The 24,817-nt window shown below is 42.7% G+C and overlaps 1 protein-coding gene across 2 annotated transcripts in view; it reads right to left on the minus strand.

Moving 5' to 3' along the window:
• Positions 1-20,290, minus strand: part of NSMAF (neutral sphingomyelinase activation associated factor) — a 65,695-nt gene extending 45,405 nt beyond the window's left edge. The window contains exon 1 of one of the 2 annotated variants that reach the window (XM_061599437.1): positions 20,081-20,290. In XM_061599437.1, the coding sequence (XP_061455421.1) occupies positions 20,081-20,136 (56 nt within the window). In that variant the 5' untranslated portion in view covers positions 20,137-20,290. The remainder of the gene's footprint in view (positions 1-20,080) is intronic. The other variant, XM_061599429.1, reaches the window with a different exon arrangement.
• Positions 20,291-24,817: the final 4,527 nt, after the last annotated feature.

Genomic DNA, 24,817 nt, shown 5'->3' on the forward strand with positions numbered 1-24,817 from the left:
AAACCGGATTAGGGATGTTGCCTTACAAGAAGAAAGAGCCCAGGCCTCACATTACCTGTTTCCAGTGAATTACAATAAGAATTTTGCACCTGACTCCTATCTTTATGACCTAGAGATTACCAAGTACATTGGCTTGTTTTAATTCTTTACCATCAGCCTTGTTTTTTTTGGGGGGGGGGGATACTTGCATATTCCTTATTCCCAAAGCATCCGCCATGTCAATCGGGCGAGGGTGAATCAATCACTCACGCCCTGTTACATTGTACATATTATAAGGATATTCACTGCTTTTATATTGCTCCAATTTAAAAAAATTTACCAGGTAGAGCTGACATTTTATACTTCCTTTCTTCTCTCAGATTTGAGAAATGAAATAACTTTTAAAGTGGCAACATTTTGTGTCTTAGTATCCTAGATTTTATTTTATTTCTGTTTATTTGTTTATACGTTATTCTTCTGCCTTTCTGCATTTAAATACTTATATTTGTATGACTGGTCATTGACCATAAACAATAAAGTAAAGTAAGTAAAGTATAAGCATATGCTATAAATGGGAACCATACCGAGGCAAATTTGTCTGTCTTGAGAGCACCACACATTGCTCTCAGTTTATATGTCAGTTTCTCTATGAAGGCAATAAAGCAAACCTTATGAAACCAATATGAAAGAGCAGGTCCGTAGTCTGGGGATGCTCCTGGATCCATCTTTGTCGCTAGAGGTCCAGGTGACCTCAGTGGCTAAGAGTGCCTTTTACCAGCTTTGGCTGGTAAGACAGCTGCAGCCATTCTGGACCGGGATAGCCTGACCACTATTATCCACACACTGGTAACCAACCTCTAGGCTGGATTACTGTAATGTGCTCTATGTTGGGCTGCCCTGGAGGTTGGTCCAGAAGTTGTAGCTGGTGCAAAATGTGTGGTGGCACCTCCCCTGTGGAATTCCCTCCCCTTAAATATTAGACAGGCACCATCTCTGTTATCTTTTTGGCACCTATTGAAGACCTTCCTCTTTCAACAAGCCTTTTAAGTAGAGACCTTATCCCAGTCTGTGTTGGAACTGCTTTTTAATATGTTGTTAAACCTTTTTTTAAAAAAACAATATGTTGTTAACCTTTTTTTTTTAAAAGATGTCTTGGGAGCTTTTAAAAAAATGTTTTTAAAGATGTTTTGTTTTAATGTATTTTAAAGTCTGTTTTTATGATGTTTTAAAGTGTTTTTAGTGCTTTTGTTTGCCACCCTGGGCTCCTGCTGGGAGGAAGGGTGAGATATAAATCAAATAATAAGTAAACAAATAAATATTGTATTGTAGTGCCATGCAGATCTTTTGAACTCCTTGCTATGGTAAGGTGTGCTGCCATAAGTAAGTGCCCCACTAGTGGCTTGACCTTGCTATCCAAAGTTGTGCCGGTTAGAAAATTCAAAAGTGCCACCAGTGGAGTCCTGTCCACAGGCCCAGACACGATCAATTGGATCTCATCGAAGATTGAATTCCCAAATGCCTGGACCCACTGACATGGTCACCAGATACAGTGATATGTCCTGAGATCTACGTATCCCCTCCAGTAGCATCCAACAAGTCCGGATTTTTCTGTGAAAGTGTCACTGGAGTAACATGCCACCTGTGGGCCGATTTCAACATTAACTCATGAAGGTGATTAGCAACAGAAGTAATTAGTGGTCACTGCCAGAATGCCCGCAATTCACCATCATCAATCATGGTGTCCCAATCCCTTTCCCATTGCTTTTTAAGGCCAGAAAGTTCTGCACTTTCCAATGTTAGTAACATCAAATACAATTGGGAGACTATGCCTCTTCCTCCATTCCTACACACCAAAATAAGTTGTTCGAAAGTAGTAGGACATTGAAGAGCCTGTGCCTTGACGTGTATCCTTGAAAGAAAACCATGTATTTGACACAATTGTATCCAAGTAAGCTGTGCATTTCCTAATGCCAAGTGAAAGTCCTGTTCTGCTACTAAGCAGCCGCCGCCACCACCAACAAAAAACACCAATTCTGAAAAATCCTCTTGACCTCCATTCTTGCCAGACTATTTGTCTGTTCTTATTGCAAAAGTCAGGACGGAAATGGAGAGGAGTTAAAGGCGAGTGTATTTTAGTCAGAACCTGTCTATATTTTTCCAACATTTTATAAGGACTGCATTAAATGGATTCTCTATTGATTGCTGCAATATTACCCTACTCGTTTGTCTAAAAAACATTGTGCTGAGAGGTATGCCATCCAAAACCATGCTTTCAAATTAAACTATCTCTTTTTAGTGCTATCTAAAATAAAAAATAAGTTATATCATTGGTTTGCCTCATAAATTGGGAACTCCCCACCCACCCGTTTTGTGTGCCTGTACAGTAAAGTCTTATGCATCCTTGGCTTTTTAGACTATTTTTTAGAATATGAAACATTCCAACTCCTTCTGCCAAATCCTAAACTGCTTCTCCAAGATCCATACCAGCAGCATATGGAAAAGGTAAGTAAATTTAGGAAGTGCATTCATTTTAGGCACTGCATTCATTTTAGGCACTGCAATTTTGGAAGAAATATATAAATGAGGTTTTCCCCAGGGTTTCATGCCCTTTTTAATGGAAGCTCAAAGTAGTCTCAAGTTTACTATAATTAATTTGTTGAAATTTTTGTGTATTTGTGCCCCCAAATAGTGCAACTGTCTATGGCATAGTGTAATGCCTAGCACTGCGGAGAATAGTTTTTTGTTTCAGGGAGTGGTGTGGAAGCCCAGAGCCTCTAATTTCTGAAAATTAACCCTTAGGCCAAGTACACTTTCAACCACCCCAATTCTCATTTGATATGAGAGGCAGCTCCTAGTGGTTTAGTAATCATTAGCACCATATCATCTGCATACAGACTCATTGAGATTCACCATCAATATTGACCTCAGAAATGGCTGCATTATTCCTAAGTCATCATGCTATTGGTTCTACTGCAAGGAAAAACAGGAGAGGAGAAAGATACCCTTGTTTAGTCCCTCGTTGAATGGAAATTGTTGGTGAGTCTATACAATTTACTCGGATTGAGGCATAGGAAGTGTCATATGTTATCTAAAATCAATAAGAATTTTGGGCCCAAATTCATTTTACGAGTAATTTCCTTTTAAAAGTTCCAGTCAATGCAATCAAAGACCTTGAAGATGTCTAGCAATAAAAAGGAAAATGGGATTTATGAATTTTACAAAGCCTGACTGTATTAAGAATGCAACAAATGGAATCTGCTATTTGTCTTGCTAGGACAAAACCTGATTGATCTGAATGAATTAATTTAGTGATAATTAAATGAATTCACTTCAATAAAATAGATGAAAAAATGGTATAGTCCGAGTTTAAAAGAGAAATTGGTCTACATGATTCTAAAAATAAAGGATTCTTGAAAGGTTTAGTAACACCACAATTTTGGAATACTTCCATGTACCTGGTAGTGCATTGAACAGAGTTCAGAAAGTAATTCTAAGAGACTGCTGCTCAGGCCTGTGGCTTTTGAGCTGTAGGGTCCTGCAAGGGTCCATTCTATCTCTTATGCTATTCAACATCTATATGACACTGTCGGGAGCTGTCATCTGGGGATTTGGAGCATGGTGTCATCAGAATGCTGATGACAGGCAGCATTCTCTTTGTATCCACCTGTATCACAAGAGGCTGTGCAGGTGCTGGACCACTGTCTGGAAGCAGTGATAGGTTAGTTGGGGGCCAATAAACGGAGGTTTAATCCTGATAAGATGTAAATACTATAAGCAGGTTGTTCCATATTATTTATTTATTTATTTATTACATTTATACCCCACATTTCTTTTTATGATAGAAACTCAAGACGGCTTACATATGGTTCCTGGGCAGTCTCCCATCCAGGCATTGACCAGACCTGACCCTGCTTAGCTTCCGCAGGGTGCTGGCCTTATCTGCCTTCAGACCATAGCCTGGGACCCATATCCAGGAATTAAGATGTACAAATTTCTAGGAGACGTTGCATTCCCCCTGAAGGAACAGACTTGTGTTCTGGGAGTACTCACAGATTCTAACCTGCCTCTAGAGCAGAGCTTGGAAAAGTTACTTTTTTGAACTTCAACTCCCATCAGCCCCAGCCAGCATGGCCATTGGATTGGGCTGATGGGAGCTGTAGTTCAAAAAAGTAGCTTTTCCAAGCTCTGCTCTAGAGTCCCAAGTGGCCAGGAGTACCTATGCCCAGCTTAGGCTAGTTTGCCAGCTATGGTTGTTATTGGACCAGGATTATCTAGCATCAGTTGTCCATGCTCTGGTAACCTTCCACTTGGAATAATTTAATATGCTATACATGGGGCTGCCCTTGAAGACAGTGGCTGGACCTAGTGCAGAATGCAGCTGCTTGGCTGGTGCGTGGGCCATGTGCCACTGGTCCTGAAAGAGCTGCACTGGCTACCAGTGAGCTACCAGGTCCAGTTCAAGGTTATTGGTATTTGCACAGAAAGCCCTAAATAGCTTGGGAGGATCCAAGAGCACCTCTCCCAATATCAACCATCTTGAGCCCTATGATGCATAAGGGAGGTCCTATTGGTGGTGTCACCAGTTCTGACCCACAGTAAGGCCTTCTCAGTAGTAGTTTCCCTGTTTGTGGAATGCCCTCCCTGGTGAAGTACATCTGTCTTCCTCATTATTAACATTCAGGAGGAATTGTAAAACATTCATGTTCAGCAAGGCACAATGGCATGTTCCTTTTAATCTGGAAATTATCAGTTGTGAAGGAGTGCGTTTCTAGATGTCCTATTTATCTATTCATTAAATTTATACCCCACCCTTTTCCCCAAAGGAGCCCAGGGTATTCTTCTCTATTTTTAATAGTAGTGCTTTGTTACTTTGTTGTCTGCCATCCCACACTCCTTCGGGAGGAATGGCATGATAGAAATGAGCTTTCCATCCCCAGGAGGAAAAAAGGATTTTGGGGGAAATAGAAAAATATGCAAATATATGTTTTTAGCACACTTTACAGTTCAAAAGTTACTTTGTTACTTTAGGGACATAAAATATATTATGAATAACTTGGTTTGCCCATAAAATGATAATGTTTGATATATTAAAAGTTTATTCAGACAAATACAAATTGAATTTAACTTTTTGTTGTTGTTACAAATTGAACTACGAGCTGCTGAATTGTAAGGGACCTGGCATATGTTTCGTTTTGACATTTAAAAAAAACAAAAAGCCAGAAGAAACCATCAATATATTTACGTATTTATTAAATGTACATAATGTTGACGAATGTGCGTTGTTGCGTGAAAGAGCATATGTTACGTTGGAGTTAAGTTGCTCAAGAAACTTCTCAGATGCATTAGATCAGGTTAAGAGTCTTTTATTAAGACATTATGGCTTAAGGCTTTAAGATCCCCCCTTCTAGGAGAGAAGTTCTCAGTTCAAAGACATTACACAGAAGACACAGCTCAACACAGATAACTGCTAGAACTCTCCCAGTCTATCTTGATGCTGCCATGACAACGGCCTTGGCTATCCGTTCCCAGACTGGGCAAAGACATAACTTCTCTTAGCTACAGATTTCCACACTTTCAGACTTGATGGAAAAAACACTCAGTGACAGTGTGGTTCAATGGTCAACAATCCCCCCTTTTTCCCATCATGTCTGTAATTCATTACAACAATTACAATAATACATTTCTACAATACATCTTGCAATACAGCTTACATTGCAGTACAGTTCAGAACATCTCTGTACATTTAGCTAACACTTTATTCAATCAAACTTTGGCTGAACACATGTCATATATAACGTGTCAGGATCCATTTCAACCAGTTTGTGCATTCCAGGACTGGTCACTAATCCCACAGTGAATCTTTCTGCCCCCCCCCATTTGTGCTTGAACTTGGCACAGCCTGCGCAGGAGATTCCATTTCCTCAGCCTTGCGTTTCTTCGATCTATGTTTCCCACAAATGAGCTCATTTAACGCATCTCTGAGAGGAATATGTGTGCCCTCCACCTTTATGTCTGGATTTTGCTTAAATGTTTGTGATTGTGTGTCATCTGACCCTGTAAGAATGACTGTTTGCCTTTGATCCCAAGGTTTTTCTGAGACTTTAATGCTTCTGCTTAGAATTAACTGCTGTGTTTCTGACAACCAAACTAATTCTTGTTGTTCTCTGGGTGCAAGCTTGCCTCTTCTTTTTCTCTGTGCAATGTGTACCCGGCTGCTTTGCACTCTTAGGCATTAACCGGATTGCATTACATGAAGATTCCATGTGAGCAGTAAATACTGACTGTGTGCCTTTTACAGCTGTCTTTTTACAGCTCTGGCGGTCATTCCCTTTCCGCCCCATTAAACTCAAAGCATCAGCACATTTCACACCCATGGTCATTCTAAACTGCCCCTGTGTCATGAATCCCTGGCAGACAACTTTGCCTCTTCTCTGCACAAAACATTTTCCTCTATCAAATGTTACACAATACCCAGAATTCACCAGTTTTCTGACTGACAAAATGTTATGAGCTAATTCTGGAACAAACAAACATTCTGAAAGTATTCCCAGCTCTTTATCAAATCTCACCAGTCCTCGGGCTTCCACGCTCTTCTGCGATCCATCCGCAAGTAAAACAAAGTCCTGCTCATTTGTAGACGTGTAAAACAAACTCCTGTCTTTAATTAATATATGGCTTGCCCCGCTGTCAACAATCCAGTTAACAGGTGCTAAATCTTGAGACTTCTGTTTACAAACAAAGTTCACACTTCCCTGCTTCAAGCCTCCGTCCCTGGTGTTCCGCTTGACTGCACAGTCTTTCTGGAGATGCCCACGAGCCCCACAGGCATAACAAGCCTTCAGCCGCTGCTGTTCCTGCTTGTTTTCCTGTCTGCAGCTGCTTTCTTCTTTCAGCTTGGCTCTTTGCTTTTCCTCAGCACTTTTCGCCTCTTGTCTCCGCTGCCATTCCTGGGTCAGCTTTTCCTCAATAAACGCAACGTTCAGACCTCCATCAGGCATGGCTTCGAAAGCCATGACCATATTATTCCAAGTCCCATCGAGTGAAGCCAGGATCAAATAGGTCTTCTGAAGTTCAGAGTGTTCGACGCCTCGTCCGTCAGCTCAGCAAACAAACGTCTGAATTCCGTGAGATGCTCACTCATTTCGCACTCACCCGTGAAGCGCATCTGGTAAAGCTTCCGTGCCAAACACAATCTAGATCCCGCAGTCTGTTGCACATGAATGCCTTCCAACACGTCCCACATCTGTTTGGCGTTTGTAACATCTCTCACATGTAGAAGTTGAGAGTCAGATAGAGCCAGAAGTATAAAAGCCTGCGCCTTCTGATCTCTACGCGTCCAGGCCGCGGTCAGTACCGCCGGAGGTGGTCCATCTATAATGTCCCATAAATCCTCTTTTATCAGCAAAGCCCGCATCCTCGGCTTCCAGCTGCCATAATTCTTTTCCGTCAATCTTTCCATTGGCAAGCCTCCCCCAGACAGGTTTACAGCCATGTTGCTCACCTCTGTCTGGTACAATCAATCAAGCTGCCCTCTGGAACTCCGTCTGCCGTTCAGACCAGCAACTTACTCCCATGTAATGCGCTGTGGATCTGGGCCCATAACCCCTGTTGATGAATGTGCGTTGTTGCGTGAAACAGCATACGTTACGTTGGAGTTAAGTTGCTCAAGAAACTTCTCAGATGCATTAGATCAGGTTAAGAGTCTTTTATTAAGACATTATGGCTTAAGGCTTTAAGATCCCCCCTTCTAGGAGAGAAGTTCCCAGTTCAAAGACATTACACAGAAGACACAGCTCAACACAGATAACTGCTAGAACAATCCCAGTCTATCTTGATGCTGCCATGACAACGGCCTTGGCTATCCGTTCCCAGACTGGGCAAAGACATAACTTCTCTTAGCTACAGATTTCCACACTTTCAGACTTGATGGAAAAAACACTCAGTGACAGTGTGGTTCAATGGTCAACACAATGTGGCAAACACAAGCAATAAAACATCTAAAATCCATCTTTTCAAAAGTAAAACAAAGAAATTATCCATTCTGAAAATTATATCTCCTCCAGTCCTCCAGTGTCAAGCAGACATAAAGCACTTATTTCCATAAACAAAGCTGAGAAAAAGAGGGGGGGGAGTCTCAATGAATACTGTATAAAATAGAATCAGTCTCATTTTCAGAGTTATTGTTAGTTTCTGCTTCTTTGTATTGTTCTATACTTTCTTCCACTCCCAGCCTTTGGGGCCTAATTCACCAACTATGCCGAGAAAAGGAAGCCCACAAGCACAGAAGGCACTGAATCCTTCTTCCTTCTCTTGGGTCAATGGCAGCGCCGCCTAGAGGCAGACATGCATCATGCTTTTGCATTTGAGAGAGGTACAGTAGGGCCCCACTCATACAGCGGGTTACGTTCCGGACCCCCGCTGAAAAGCGAAACTCATTGAATAGAATGGTGCACGATGCCTGAAAACTACTGTAAAAGCGGAACAAGCGCCGTATGAGTGGGGCTTTAGTCTAATTGCGTCTAATTGAGACCGCCGCATTAGTGAAGCGCCGTAAAGTGAAGCACCGTAAAGCAGGGCCCTACTGTACTCACAGTGTACAACTCAGAACCTGCTTGGCCTCAGGGTACAGGGTACTGTAATGATCTGATACCATACACAGTCTTCCTTTAAAGTCTTCCTGTTACTTGGTTTGTGAAATCATTGAGGAATAGAAAATATATGAACACCTTTTTAAAAACATTTTATTCATCATAATCCAAAAATGTTTAATTTGTTCTGAATTTCAGGGGGGGGAACAGAAAAGTCTTTGAAAAAACACATTCCCCCTCCCCAAATTTTACATATCAAGTTCTGATATGCGGCTGAATACAGTGGCTCTTAACCTGGGGTGCACTCACCCCTGGTGGTGCGAGACACTTTTTCTAGGGGTGCGAGGCATTGTTCAAGAGATTTTAAAAATTCATTTATCTTAGCTAAGTTTGGCTAAAGCACATATTAAAATAAAATAAAATAAAATTTTAACAAAATGAATGGTATTTTTTCAGTGGGTGCGAGAGCATATTTTGGAAATCCAAGGGGTGCTGGCAATGGAAAAGATTAAGAACCACTGCTCTAGCAGAATACTGAGAGTCTGAAGACACCCAGAGACCCTGCCTGATTGTTCTATTGTGCCGCCACCCTTTATTTTACATCCTGCCTTTCATCCCAGACATTCCAGACAACTTACAACAAATAAGAACAATCCAATATTTTAAAAAAACGTGTCAGAGCACCTACATCTTTTAAAAAGCCATCATACAAACAAGGAAACTAAAATGTCAAATATTGATCAAAGCCTCCAACCCTCAAGGTAAACGTAGACATAAATGGCTTTAATTACTGTTAAGATTCAGACATCATTCTCCCAGACTTTGCAAATATAGCTGGGGAGGAAGTTCAGGTTTCTTTACACAAAGTTCTCGTTCTACCCAAGTGACCTGGTACAACAAGTATGCTTTACTGAGCCAATGCACATACCAACATCTAACTGCAAAAACAAGTTGTTATTGGAGAAACTAGGAATTCAGAAAAAGGAATTTACATCAGATATTGCAACGAGATTAACAATTGACAATAATTGAGAGAACACCTTTGACAATAGTTTAGAACAGTACCTACCACACTATTAAATAAATGTTAAACAATTTGAGATGTAGTATTGTATAGCTCATATTAAAAGTTTTGCAAAACAGCGATGAAACTCTGCTATTTTTCTAACCAAGTTGTGTTTTTTAACTATAGTTTTTCTCTATAACTCACTCTTACTCTTTAATTTGAGTAATTTCATAGCCATCCATCCATTTATCTGAAACTAGAAAAAATATTCCACACCTGGATGAATATTTATACTAGAGTTGTAGAAATTTATAAAAATATTTGTATACCACTATTCATAAAAAAAATCAAAGCGGTTTACAACAATCATGATTGTGTGTGTGTGTAGATATCTTCGCAATTCTCTGCAAAAGCCTGGTGGCACAGAAAAAATTCAGCAGACTTTAAAGGTTAAAACAGAAGATGGCTGCTGAATCTCTATTCGCAGAACATGCCACAGAACTGGACCAATGACATGAAGGGCTCAATTTCTTGTTGCTGTCAATGAACCCACAGAAAACATGCATGGATTTTTGCAGAACCCATTTCCAACTAAGTGTGTTGCTTAGCCTCCAGGCAAACTTAAAAAAAAAGAGAACTTCAATAAAAACTAGGCTATAGATTGGGTTCTTGGTCTTAATTTAGCAGTTTAATCAATGTGCAGACTTCTAAAGCTTCAAGTGAATTTAGGAAATCCACTTTGCCCATAAAGCCTCCTTCCTTCCAAGGCATAATTTAGCATAATTTCAGATCTGGAAAAATTGGACATATGTAGTTCTCACTCTTTATTAAAAAGCTGTTCAGTATGGGCCAATATGTAATATATACCTACACTTAGGGCCATTCCCAAAATTGCATTCCAGTTCTCCCATCTTAAAGATAGGAGTTACAGAACCAGGTGAACACACTACTGGAGATATGAATACATCAGAAAAGTCAAACAAATCTGATGAACAGATACTCCCTAGGTTTAGAATGAATGGACAGCCACACTATTTATTAAAGAACAGATTGCAATGGCAATTCTTGGAACATCCACATCAGGGTAAGTTTCTATAATACCAATTTTTGACAAATGTCTTGACAATATATTTCTGAACTTCCGTTCATGGCGCTCAATATAGATAATGAAGTGTGTCTGCACACCAGCCTTGTATTTAATCACATGCCTGACAGCGATAGGCAATAAGGAATCCCATACAGGCCAAGCGGACAGGGAGGCATAGGACGGACAAAACACTCCGTCCGTTCTCTGCACACAGCAGAGAGTTGTAGCAGGCTTATGGAGGAGGAATAGAGCTCTCCAGCTCTCATCTGCTAGACCCCAGCAAGGCAGGTCATATCCACACCATACATGTAAAGCACATGGTTTCCCCCACAAGAATCCTGGGAACTGTAGTTTGTTAAAGGTGCTGGGAATTGTAACTCTGCGAGGGATAAATTATGTTTCCCAGGATTCTTTGGGGAAGCCATATGCTTTACATGCAATTTAAGTATATGGTATGGATGTGACCCTAGCTAAGGCTGGTGTGTGCACACACACTCACATGTATCTCTTTGAAGGAGGCAAGGAGTATTACAACTGCAGTGCTCAAAATACTTCAGCAAAGCCTGAGCACAAGTCACTCTCTTCCAAAGAAAATGTGAAATAAGCAGCTGAGCTTTCTGAACAGTAAACACAATAGCAAGCCTTTTAAGTTGAAACCTATCCCAGTCTGTGTCTGTGTTAGAATTGCTTGTTAATATGTTTTTTTAATAATGTTTTTAACCCTTTTTGAAAAGATGTTTTTAAAGCTTTTTTAAAAAAATGTTTTTAACGTTTTGTTTTAATGTATTTTAAGGTCTGTTTTTGTGATGTTTTAAAGTGTTTTCAGCGCTTCTGTTTGCCGCCCTGGGCTCCTGCTGGGAGGAAGGGCAGGATATAAATAAAATAATAAATAAATAAACAAATAAACATGCAGATGTTTTAACAATGCAAACTTTGGTACATGACACCAGTAGAACAGCTTCACCCTGCCTGAGCACAGTTTATTAGTTATTCATTCAAACTATAAGCATAAGGGGAACAATGACTGGAGAAAAAAATAGTTTCATTATCAGTTACATTATGATACAAAAACAGAGTACTGCATATAATGAATTTAATAAGCTTTAAAAGTAAATATTTTTTTCATGATATATACCACTAACTGCCTTTAGAGAATAAAAAGATGTTAAAGGTTTTTCCAGTTAAGTCACTGATCTTTCCAAGCAGAAAAGCCTTTAAGGCAGCCAGAGGTAAGGCTACCTTCATCAGTACTTGAGTCTTCAAGAAGAAAATACTCTATCATTTATTGCATGAAAGGAGCAAACAGCCAGAAGCAACTCTGCCTGTTAGACTGGAGCACAACTTTCATATATAATTAAGGAAGAGGTTCATAGACAAATCCACATACAGCTTCTAAATATTGCAGTGTTGCACTGACACAGCAATGGCCAAGTCCTCCACTAAAAACTGCACAGAGGCACATGAAGAATTAAGGAAGCAGGTAGATCAGGGGATTTATGCTGTATCAGCAACTGGCCATATTGCGCTGAACATTGGATGTTTTAAAAGCAGCATCCCACTGCCAAATTTCCATTCTGCTCAAATATAAAAAACTTTCTTCTGCCAGCTGCCAGATCTTGAAATATTATGATTAATCTGTCAGGAAACAGAACACAAACTACAGCATCTGGCAGAGATAATCTACCATTAACGATAGCATAATAGATTCAGAGAAGAAACATTCAGAGAGCTTTCGAGGGAAGCTGTGGTAGGCTGTTACCAAAAAAGCTTCCACAACAAATAGAAAATACAAAAAAAAAAAAAAAAAAAACACCCAAAGAAGTCTTCTAAGCTAATAGATTTATCATAGCATAAGCTTTCATGGCTAGAATCCATGCCCTAAGACACATGGGCAGTCATACACATGCCCTCTAGAAAACTGTATGCTAATGTCTAGGTGTTATTTACCTTCCAGTTGCATCTATGAAGTCAACTCTTTTGGGTTACACAGAGGACAAAGGCACCACCCCCATTTGCTGTTGCTGCTTTTGTGGGTATTGTGAGGAGAAAGAATAACTGTGAATGTTCCCTTGTGGGGTGAGAGTGAGGGGGGTGGGGAGTGTGTAACTTTGTCCCACCTTTTTGTGTGAACTTAAGTTGGGGAGACAGCGGCTCAGTGGAGCTGGTTGTATATGCTTTATTTCTGTATTCTGGTCCCCAAGTGTTAGTTTTTTTAGCTTATAGTGATGCTTAAGGGGATCTCCTCTGATTGTTCTATGTTGCTTTAAAATTTGGATTTGTTGTTGCTGTTGCATTTTTCATATTTATTTGTAATGTTTTTATAATGTTGCAAGCCGCTTAGAAACTTCTTTGAAGTAGGAAGCGCTAAAGAAATTATCCAAATAAATAAATAAATAAATAAAATAACAACCCATGTAAAGAGTCTGAATCTTGGACACTGCAGACAGTTTCCCTTCCCCTCAGCCTGCCAGGTGGCAGTTAAAAGGATAATCTAGCAGGCACTGGTGGCTATACTGACTCTATTCATTCCAAGGGCAAGGTTCTTACAGAGATCTCCCTAAAGTGTCAGAGCTGTGTTTTTGGAGACTGCATGCCCCCCATGCCCTTTATTTGATGTTTACAAGTTCTTTATTAGATATTATAGGTGAAGGATATACTAAGAGGTGACCAATTTTCAGAGTACAGATCCTTATGTAGCCAAAGGATTACCACCCACACAAGAGCGGGGGATATGCAGGCTTGGGGAACCCCTAGGTTTGCAGAAGTCCAAATATATATATATATATTTTACATTTTTATATTTTTTATAAAAACTACTGAGGGATAGCCCAATGAGGACTAAGAAATTGTGGGGGAAGGCAGAATGGAATGGAGTATTCTGGAAATGTGCATGGCTGGCTGGCCAGCCAAGCTACATGTTGTTGCTGGTCCCGCTTGTATTACTGGCTAAAGATTTACAGCTGGCAGGACAGTGCCAATACTTATTTCATATCTCAGGCACTGCTACTGAACCTGGTCTATCAGTTCTTGGACACCAAGAATGCATGAAGTTGCAGGATGGCCACGATGGGACAGTAAGTCTGCTGCATACAGCTAGGCAACTCACCAGCAGTTAATTCTGGAGTGAAAATGGTTAAAATCACCCACAACCACCTGATGAGAATTAAAGAATTTTCTGAATATATTTTGAATATTTTGCTATTAATGTTAGGTCGGAAGGGATGGAGATTGCCCCAAAATTTAAGCTGGTCTGGGTCAAATGTCCCAACATCTGGAGGGCACCTCATTGGCTACCCCTTGTCTAGATGAAGGCCTATCAAAGAAGCAGGGTTTAATTCGAGTTAAACCAAGGCTTCTGTCTCCAGAACCTATGCTCACTTCAACTATGAACTCACTTGGCGACCACAGGCAACCCCCCCATTCCTGTAAAATAATAATACAGACATTCTTATGATTATGTATGTGAACACTTGAACCACATTATAGAAAATGCTATTAATTTTAATTACATCCTAAAAAAACTGCTCAGAGTATTTCCCTTTCCAAACTCTAACCAACCCTACAATCTGCAAGATTTCCAGGAAAAGGAAGAAATGGGTTCATTCCTAATACCTTTTATTTCAAGAACCCAAATCTGCCAATAACATCAGCATTCTCCCTTCAGGTTTTCTTTTTCCTGGAAAGGTTCTTCCTTTTGCAGAGGAGTACAGAAAATTAAGCACAAAAAGTATTAGATATCAAAGGGTAATCTGCCCCCAAAACAAATGGCTTACTTACTTTTAATAATGTTCCAAGTTTCAGCTGAGCTACCCTTATCCATATTGTTCTTCAGCAATTTCCACTATCTCATCCCCATGTGATACTTCTAACGGTAAGCAGTCGGTGACCTCTGGGTTACCTCTAAGAATGCAGAGATGCTTTTGCATCAGAAACGTCATCTCTGAAATATTCACATGTGACCATTGCATCCTCCTCCTCTGCAAGCATGATTGCTCAAAACGAAAGGAAAATACAGGGTAGTGCATGACAAATGGAATAGTACTGGAGTCTTTCCACAAAGGCATTCTGTGTATGTGTGTATAGGAACCACCCTCACATTAGTCCCAACACTAAGGACCAAGCTACAAGCTGCTATTTGCTATTTGGCATAACTATGGGATCACCCCCCCCCCCCACACACACACACAATCAAATGCCAACCTTAGATGACAGATTTTCCCTTTTCCTTCCATAGATACAAGGAACAGAATTTAGGCAGCAGTCTACTCAACTAGCCAATAAGAAGTAAATGTGATGCTAGGAAGACAGGAAAGTGATTTATGCAGAGTCAGAGCATTGGTCCAACGAGTTCAGTCGCTGGCAACAGCTATTCCAAGTTTCAGACAAGAGTCTCTCAGCCCTACCTAGAAGTGCTAGGGATTGAAGCAGGAATCTTTTGCGTGCAAAGCGCGTGCTTTATCACAGAAGTGTGGCCCTTCTCTAGATTTCCATTCCAGTGGTTCCAATTACCCCCAGGACAGACTGAGGCTGCATTCAGATATGGGGCTCATTGCATTAATTTAACAGATTAAAATGGTAGCACTTCTGTCCCGATTTCTAAAATTCCTTTCACAATGCAGTACCTGTTGCGTTAAGGAACCATGGCTTTTTCAGCCAATATACTGCCATTTTGTGCAACTCTCTCACACTGCTGCGACAAACAGCCTCTTGTTTTCAACCCTTTCCCGTTATATACACTCACATATATATTTCACAGCATGAGTTAGTGTCTGGACACAGAAGGGTGTGGGAAAAGAAGGAAGGGAATGCTGCTACCTGCACCTACGCCGGAATACCAGTACAATTTTCATCAGGCAAAAAATAATAATTGGTGCATACCTAAAGGGTAGGAATGCATTGCATGCTGGGATGCCTGTCACATGAGCAGCCGCAGCTAACACAAAGGTTCTGTGATTTTCCAGGTTCCCAAGTTTGCAAACGGATTATTTCTGGTATTATTTATCACAACAATTTGCACTGAACTTTCACTATATTCCACTAGATTTCCAGAACTAGCTTTTACATTACATGAAAAGTCAAATTTAATGCACAAATTATCAGGTAAGAAATCGTCAGAATAATGGAATACAGTGCAGTGTGAAAGCAGCCAGGGTTTTCTAAACCCATCCTAGATAGACCACTGCATCTCCTTTGTGCATTAAAACTCCTCTCTTCTTTAAGGTTCTTGGAGTAGAAGACACCATTGTTCTAACATCCCATAGGGACCAGATGGATCTTATATGACACCCTAATACAATCTTACCATCCGGTGTAGGATTTTAGAACCATAGAGACTTTCCCACTTAGCAGCCAAAGAAGAGTGAAGCGGAAGGTTTGGGGATAAAAGGTGACAAATTTGCTTCTCCACATAGCTTCATTTTTTGAAAAAAACTAAAACTACAAGTTAAAAGGGTTCCACCATGGCACCAGAGGCAGGGAGAGCCCCTAGCACAAGTCTTCTGCCAGCTTCCTCCCTCCTTGGTCAGGAGCTGGAACAGTACCGTACAGTAGCAGTTGGCTTACAAAACTGCTGCTAAGGTTTGAGTCAGCATCTGTAGAAGCAAAGGAGGAAAAGGCATGCCTTAAAAAAGAAGAGTAAAAGAAACCACACTCTCCAAGGCAAGATCTCAGGACATAAGACCTCAAAACAGGAAAAATGAGAGAAGAACGACCTGGAAATGTTCGATTAATTTTTTAAAAAAAATAGTATATGAAACAATCAAATTACTTTGTGTCAGTGTACAGACAGAAGGTGCTAAACAATGTGAAAGGTGTGTATGGGGTCAGATGTTAACACAGGGATATGGGAGCCAGGAGCTCTTCAGATGTTGCTAGACTATAACAACCAACATCTCAAATCACTGGCCATACTTGTTGGGCCCGAAGGGAATTGGACTTCAGTGACATCTGGAAGGCCACAAGGTCCCCAAGACAAGATACAAAATGTGGACATATTTCACTGTAAATTAAGACAGAGCTAAGATATATGCTTTTTACTATGTGCAGAAGCCTAAAATGTGTTAAATTTTCTATTTTAAAAAGATGTAGTCAGATGAGTCCAAGATAGAGTTTTTTGGCCAAAACTCAAAGCGCTCTGTGTGGTGCAAACCTAACACTGCTCATGCCTCAAGACACACCATCCCTACAGTGAAGTATGGTGGTGGCAGCATCATGCTGTGGGGCTGCTTCTCATCAGCAGGGACTGAGCATCTTGTTAAAACTGAAGCAAGAATGGGTGGAGCAAAATACAGGGAAATACTGCAAGAGAACCTACTTCAGTCCACTAAAAAATGACGCTTGGGAGGAAATTCACTTTTCAGCAGGACAATGATCCCAAGCACAAGGCCAAAGCAACATTGGAGTGGCTCAAGAACAAAAAGGTGAATGTCCTACAGTGGCCTAGTCAAAGTCCTGATCTCAATCCCATTGAGAATCTGTGGCGCTCTTTGAAAACTGTAGTTCACAAGCGACGTCGAGCCAACCGGAACAACCTGGAGTGAATCTGCCAAGAAGAATGGGCCAAAATCCCTCTGACACTGTGTGCAAAGTTGGTACATACCTACCCAAAAGACTTAAAGCTGTTAGTGCAGCAAAAGGTGGCCCTACCAAATATTAATGTGGGGGGGTTGAATACTTATGCAAGCAACACATTTCAGTTTTTTATGTTTCTTACAAACATAAAACCAATGTCATGTTACAAGAATTGATTTTGAGTTTCAGTGTTTCAAAATAAAATATCATACAGAACGAAAGTACAATGCACCATTTGTAATTCAGTAACATGACAGCATTGGTCAGGGGTCTGATTACATTTGCAAGGCACTGTATTTGCAGGCAGGATTGCACACCTGCTGTCTGGGAGCAAGCTGATGCTGCTTAGTAGTGAAGGACAAAGCTACTCTACAGGCAATTAAGACTGCAACTGCACACACAGTCCCACTGAACTCTCTTCATGGGAAAGGTTATGCTGAAATCTCCAGTCATAGTGGGAATAACATAAGCTATTAGTTATGCAAGTGGGACCTGCAACAAAAAGTTTCAGGGTGAACTGCTCCTGTTCAGAGTTCCATGCTCTCTTCCAGGATACCCCTGCCAACACCACTAGCAACAAGTCAGCCAGCATTTATTTAGACATTTATTGACCACCCATTAGCCATATAACCTGGGTAGTTCAAACATGAACATACAAATTTAAATAAAATATATCCGTATAAATACTAACACAAGAAGCATAAAATCATTCTAAAACATTGTTTAAATCCAAGAGACGGTACTTCTATGCATTCCATGGCTACTGAACACATTCAGTCCTCATTGGGCTTTTTGGGGGTGCCATTCTTCACTTCATTGCTAAGTGGGAATTTGAACCCATGACCTTCCTGGTCCTAGTCTAACACTCATCATTACCCAAAGCCCCTGCCTATGGAAACCAACCAACCAACGATAGATCTGCTTAAGAACTTTGCCACCGGACTGAATAAATTGGACAAGTAATCTCTTAGCCTTGGCGCTGCCAAACACTAAAATAATTAAGCAGTGAAGAATGAGGCATGGTGTTTTTGCTTCAACACAGATATGGTGGCTAATGTTTCAGAATTCATAGTCATGAAACCATGGGCTAGTCCTCAATATTTCCCATTTGTTATGTAGGGCAAATGTTTTCTACAGTCCCTACTATATTTATGTATTACTTGATCTGTAACATGTGGCTTAGTCAGTTTCTTGAGCATTTTTGGTGCCTGTTTGTGCCCAGCATGGGTTCAGTTTCAACTCCCCTTCTCCACTAGGCTAAACCATGAAGCCCTTCCCTGCCGCCTTTACCAGACCGTATCAAAATCCCACTCAAGTTCTCAGAGATGAGACGGAGGGTTTTGTCTTTACATCTGTGAAGTGTTGGGAGGGTATGATGCCAATGGCCAATAAGTGCAATGAATTATTGGAACAACTGACAAGCACTAAGCACGTTTTCACACTTTTATAAAAGTGTTAATATTTAATACAGCTACAGCCAGCGTGGTGTAGTGGTTAAGGTGTTGGACTACGACCTGGGAGACCAGGGTTCGAATCCCCATAGCCGTGAAGCTCACTGGGTGACCTTGGGCCAGTCACTGCCTCTCAGCCTCATTAAAACCCTATTCACAGGGTCTCCGTAAGTTGGAATCGACTTGAAGGCAGTACATTTACATTTAAATGACCTTTAAAATATTAGGCTAGCTACACTTTAGTTTATTTATTATTTGATTTATATCCTGCCCTTCCTCCCAGCAGGAGCCCAGGGAGGCAAACAGAAGCGGTAAAAACACTTTAAAACATCATAAAAACAGACCTTAAAATACATTAAAACAAAACAACGTTAAAAACATTTTTAAAAGCTTTAAAAACGTTATTTAAAAAACATTAACAAGCAATCCTAACAGAGACGCAGTTTGTGCCCTTCACTACAAAATTCCTGCCTGGAAGCTTTAATCCTAAATACGTAATAGATCTTTTTGCAGCTGCTCAACAGCAGGGGAAAATGCACGCTACACATGTTCAAATGCACTCTACTTCACATATTCTATACATGAGAGCCCCCGTTATTAAAGTCAGATTTGGCACAAATTAAACCCAGTGACCAAATACATCACAAATACTAACTAAACCAATATATACAACCAAAAGTTTGTTCCCATGTCACTTTCTACTAAACGACACAGAGTAGAAAGTGGGAAGTTTATTCTTTTTCCAGGACAATATGTGAGGAGGGGTAGGGCACACGTTATACGGCCGGGATGTGCGTGCCAGAGTGGAGGCGCATGAATAAACGCCCAGCGCATCCTATGTACGTTTACTTGAAAACGTCCCACTGATTTGTAGGAGTCTTTTACGCATCCTTTGCAGCGTTAGGAGCCGAGGCCACACCGTGACGTACTGCAGTACCCACGAAAACAAACCCCGCTCGACTTCCGTCTTGCGGCAGCACGGATTGCCTTCGCGACGGTGCAAAGGAAAAGGGGCGCAATGGTCACCTCACACTTTCCGAGCAAACCATGCCGGCTACTTTGCGCACTCACTCAAAGGGAGGCTCCCCTTCTCACATCCCCCTCCCCCGTGTCGTCGTCTCCCCCCTCCCCCGAGTGGCGGCTAGAGCGAGGCCTAAGAGAGCGAGGTGGCTCTTCGTTCCCGGAGCGACGGGGGTCCACCCTCCCCAAGCCAACGCCGCGTGAGGCTTGTTGGGATTTCAAGAGGCTTCTGAGCAGTCTTCCCTCGGCCGGGGCGCATTTCAGCAGAGTCCGCCGCTTCCCCCGCCGGCTGAGCAGAGCGCCATTCCAGGCGTCCCAATTCACTCACGCCCACCCGAGCCGGTGGAGCAAGCTTCCACCGCCGGGTCGCTTCACCCACCTTTCCTTGGAGTAGAGGTGTTGCTGCGCCTCCCGCTTCTTCCGAATGAAGGCCATGGAGCCGACCCGGCGACTCTTCCGCAGCGCGTCTCCTTCGTAGCGAGCAGGAACCTCGCTCACCGCCAGGGGCCCCCAGCAGCAGCAGCCGCCGCTGCCGCCATAGCCGGCCTTTATACCGCAGAGGCTGCCGCTGTCCCAATCGGTCTGCTGGCTGCGACTTTACCACACGGCGCCCGCCCTCTCCCGGCTGTGGGCCTCTTTGCCTCCTCCTGGGCCTCGCCAGGGTTTCGTGTCTGACATTCCGCCTGACAGTCATAATGTCCTGGAAGCTCATGAAAACGGGGAGATCTCAGGTCATGCAAGGCCAAGGCTCCCTCGCCGCCTGCCTTCTCTTTCTCTGGGCGGTTTAGGCCCAAGCACTGTGGTTTCCAGAGGGAGACAATGAACAAGCAGGCAGGGGATCATCCAGTGTGGTGTAGTGGCGAGAGTGTCAGACAAGACCTGGGAGACCAGGGTTCGAATCTCTACTCAGCCATGAAGCTTGCTGGGCACCCTTGGGCCAGTCACCCTCTCTCTGCCTCACCTACCTCACAGGGTTGTTGTGGGGATAAATTGAAGAGGGAAGAGAGTCATATACAGCACCTGGAGCTCCTTGGAGAAAAGGTGGGATATAAATGAAAAAAATAAAGTCAACTCCGCTTGCTTGGTTCATTGCCTGCCTATGCTGTCAGTCGGGTGGTTGGAACAGGGTACAGCAGAGCAGCCATAAAGAAAGCTGTGGCCTTCCAGTTGTAGATGGACACCAGTTCCCCATCAGCATAGTAGCCAATGGTCAGGGATGATGGCAGTTGCAGTCCAGCAACCAAAGGGGGATGGGAGTGCACAGGTTCCTCCTCCCTGCAGTCCATTAACCCAGGGAGGAGAGCAAGTGGGTGAAGAATCCCATCTTCCCACTTTGGGGAAGAGCCATAGTTCAGTGTAGAGACCCTGCTTTGAATGCAAAAGGTCCCAGGCTCAGTCTCCAGCATCTCCAGGTAAGGTTAGGAGGTACCCCTGCCTGAAATCCTGAACAGCTGCTGCCAGTCAGTGTTCACAGAATTGAGCTAGATGCATCCATATAAGGCATCTTTCTACAACTGGACAGAGAGGCAGATGCTCCTTGCAAGAGTGGCCCCTTCTCTGTTGCCTTCTCTTGACCTGGGTGGTACAGTAAAGGGGCCCAAAGCCGGGCTGACCAGGGGAAGAGCAGACAAGTGCACAAACCAGGAGAAGTACAGCTGCTTCCTGCCGGTGTTCCTTACCCGCTTCCTCTGGTGGCATTGCCAGGTCTATCTAAAGGGAAGAGGGTAGTTGATTGAGCAGAGGCAGCTGCTCCTTGCAACCACCTTGCCTGCTTTGGTGCCTGCCATCTGGGAGGGGGCAGGAGGTACATTGGAAGTAGCCTTATACAGAGTCAGTATAAGGTCCATTTAGATTTCAGACAGGGTTCTCTCCCAGCCCTACCTTGGGATGCCAAGGACTGAACCTGGTACCTTCAGCATGCAAAGCAGACGCTGTACCCCTGAGCTATGGCCCTTCTCATGCAGCAGCATGCCACAAAGGATTGGCTCAAAGGCCCCAGACGTTCCTCCACCAGCACTGGGACTGCTGCTCCTCCATGGTTAGGGGTGGGTAGCACTGATGGGCGTTCCAGAGTTGCTGAGGTCCCTGTAGCTGTCCAACAGTGCTGGCCTTGAGGTGATGGTTTATAGTTAAATGTTGAAAGAAAGGAACTCTGCACCATTGTTTCTTTGTTGCTGCATCGCACAGCCTTGGATTCCGCCTTTCAATGTTGTAGTCGTTGCATAAATCAGTTGGTAATGGGATAACAGAGTGCCTGGTGTCTCCAGTGGACAATATCTTCCTTACAGTATTTATTTCTTTTGTCGGATTCATATCATTCTGAACCTGATACATCGTGTACAAGAACACATTTGCAGGGAACACCAATTAATTACAACATTTGATGATATATGTTGTCTGTCGATAGATACGGATCTCTTTTTATTGTTGACTTATTTGAATGCTGTCTGGTTTTTATTATTGTTTTAATTTTCCAAACTGCCTTGGAGGTCAAAAACAGTGTATGTTATTTTTATAAATACCTGTTGAGACTAGCTCAGGACCAGAATTCTGAAAAGCTTTACATCCATCTGTAAATATGTCTAGTGCAGGGATGAGCAACCTTTGGTCTTCCAGATGTTGTTGGACTCCAACACCTGCCATGCCTGATCATTGACCATGCTGGCTAGGGCTGATGGGAACTGGAGTTTCTATCCTAGCTCTGGTGGACATGTTCTGATACACACACATTTTCTCAACAGAGTTTTCTGATCATGAATAGGAAAGGCCAGGGACGGTGTATGTTACACCTCAAACAGAGGTTTGCACCTGGTGGTAAGGGCAACAATGGGGATTGCTTCCCTCGAGATGTTGGACTACAACTCCCATCATCCTTGGCTATTTGCTTTGCTGGTGTATGGCAGGCTGATGGGACTTGGAGGAGTCCAACAACATCTGGAGGGAAACTAGTTCCTCATCTGTGGGTTAGAACATTTGTACAAAAATGTGTGGAAAAAGTATAGACTTGAAGCCTAAAAAGATCTGTGGGCAAATCTTTGTCAATGTTTCATTTCAACCTGTAGTAAGTGCACGCTGGGAGAAGACCCATAATTGGTTTGCCATGCCCTGGAGCAACTGACATCCAAGATGGGCATGCCCAATATTACCAGAGGTGCTAATGCACACATTTGTGAGAACATTTATGTTACACATGTATTCACTAAAAATGCTGATTTGGGGAACTAGCAATACTACTCTTGCAGTCTGTATTGGAGAGAGTGGCATGCACACAGATAGAACTGCATTGGCTCTGATAACCCTGCTTGATTTGGGAAATTTAGCACAGATCCATAATAGTGTGCTTGCTCTGGAGAGCGAGCAATAAGCGGTGTGCCAAGCAGCTTCATTGTGCAGTTTCTGTCCTACACAGAAGACCTATTTCTTTACCCTGGTCTTGGAGAGGTAAGATATTTTTGTGGAACCTGTTCTCTTTCAGTCAGTCTATACCAGGGTGGGGACCTCTGGCTCACAGGCCAAACTTTGCCTGCCAGGCCATTTTGGGGAAGCCACACCCACCTGCCCAACATCAGACATGACATCAGGTGTGGAGCGGGTAAGGGTGGGGCTTAAAGTGGGCTCACGATTGTTCCTTTGCTAGAGCAAGGCACACTCCCAGGAAGGAGTACGCTTGGCCCTTCTCCCTTCCTGTGCTGCTCCTTAAACCTCTGATTTCAGAGGTTAAAGGAGGTGTGCAGGGTTGCTTGCAAAGAGCTTTTCAAGCTGCTTTGCCCAGCGCCTTTAAACCTGAGAAATCAGACGTTTAAAGGAGCCATGCAGGGCAGCTTGCAAAACCCTTTGGAAGCTGCTGCATGTGGGGAGGGAGAATGGAAACCTCCTTGAGCAAGGTGCGAAGCTGCTTTCAAACAGCCCAGCACTGTCCTTTGAGTCCCAGCAGTCAGAACTTAAAAGTACAGCATCTCATCCTCCCATTGTTTCTTCTAAACTTTCCAGGGGAAGGGCCATAGCCCAGTGGGTGAGGATCTGCCTTGCATGCAGAAGGTCCCAGGTTCAATCCTCAGCATCTCCAGGTAGGGCTGGGGGAGAAGCCTGCCTGAAACCCTGGAGAACCGCGGCCAATCAGTGCAGACAATACTGAGCTGGATGGCTGTATGGTCTGACTCAGTATAAGGCTACTTCCAATGAAACTGAAAAGCTCCAAATGTTGTAACCGTCCCTCCTAGGGGAGTGGTTCCAGCCCCATGATGGTTTTGGCTGCCCTTTTCTGAACATATTCTAGCTCTACAATCCTTTTTGAGATGTGGAACTCACAGAACTGTACACAACCATAGCATCTGATTCTAAGTACTGACATTGACAAATTTCATAATTCTCAACAAATACTGGAAAAGTTAGTTGTTTATAATTCTTATAATTTGCCAAATAGTTTACATTTTTTAAAAAAAGTTTTAATTATACATCTTAACAGGAGTAAAAACAGGTGACAGCAGCAGCCTAACCACCAATTAGTCTCCAGAAAGATATCAGTTGCTGATGTTTTAAGAGAGGATGTGAAGTCTCTTGCTTTTATCCTTCCAGATTTCAATTTCAGTCAAGTGGATGGTATCTGACATAAAGAGAGGACAACCTGACCTTGGGTTCTTCATAGTTCCTTTCTGCATCAATTGCCTGCTTTGAATGGGGTTATACTCCCTCTGAAAGAGCAGGTTCATAATCTGGGGGTGCTCCTGGATCCACCTTTGTTGCTAGAGGCCCAGGTGACCTCAGTGGCAAGGAGTGCCTTTTACCAGCTTTGTCTGGTAAGATATCTGCAGCCTTTTCTGGACCAAGATAGCCTTACCACTGCTATACAAGCATTGGTAATCTCCAGGCTGGATTACTGTAATGTGCTCTGTGTGGGGCTGTTCTACTTACTATGGTGTGCTGAACGGACCTCCTGATAATATTGTTGCGCGCCGCTCCCAATCTCCGAGCGGTGAGATTTTGGGGTCCCTGCGCCCATCCAGGGTTCGGTTTGCTTTGGGAAGAAGGCCAGCGGAGACTGCAGTGTCTTTATGAAATATGGTTTATTTATGTACACACATTCCAACCTGAGCTTAGGATGGAGGGGTTCAAGGCA

Source organism: Rhineura floridana, chromosome 1 (assembly GCF_030035675.1).
Source record: "Rhineura floridana isolate rRhiFlo1 chromosome 1, rRhiFlo1.hap2, whole genome shotgun sequence".
In the NCBI taxonomy this organism is placed as follows: Eukaryota; Metazoa; Chordata; class Lepidosauria; order Squamata; family Rhineuridae; genus Rhineura; species Rhineura floridana.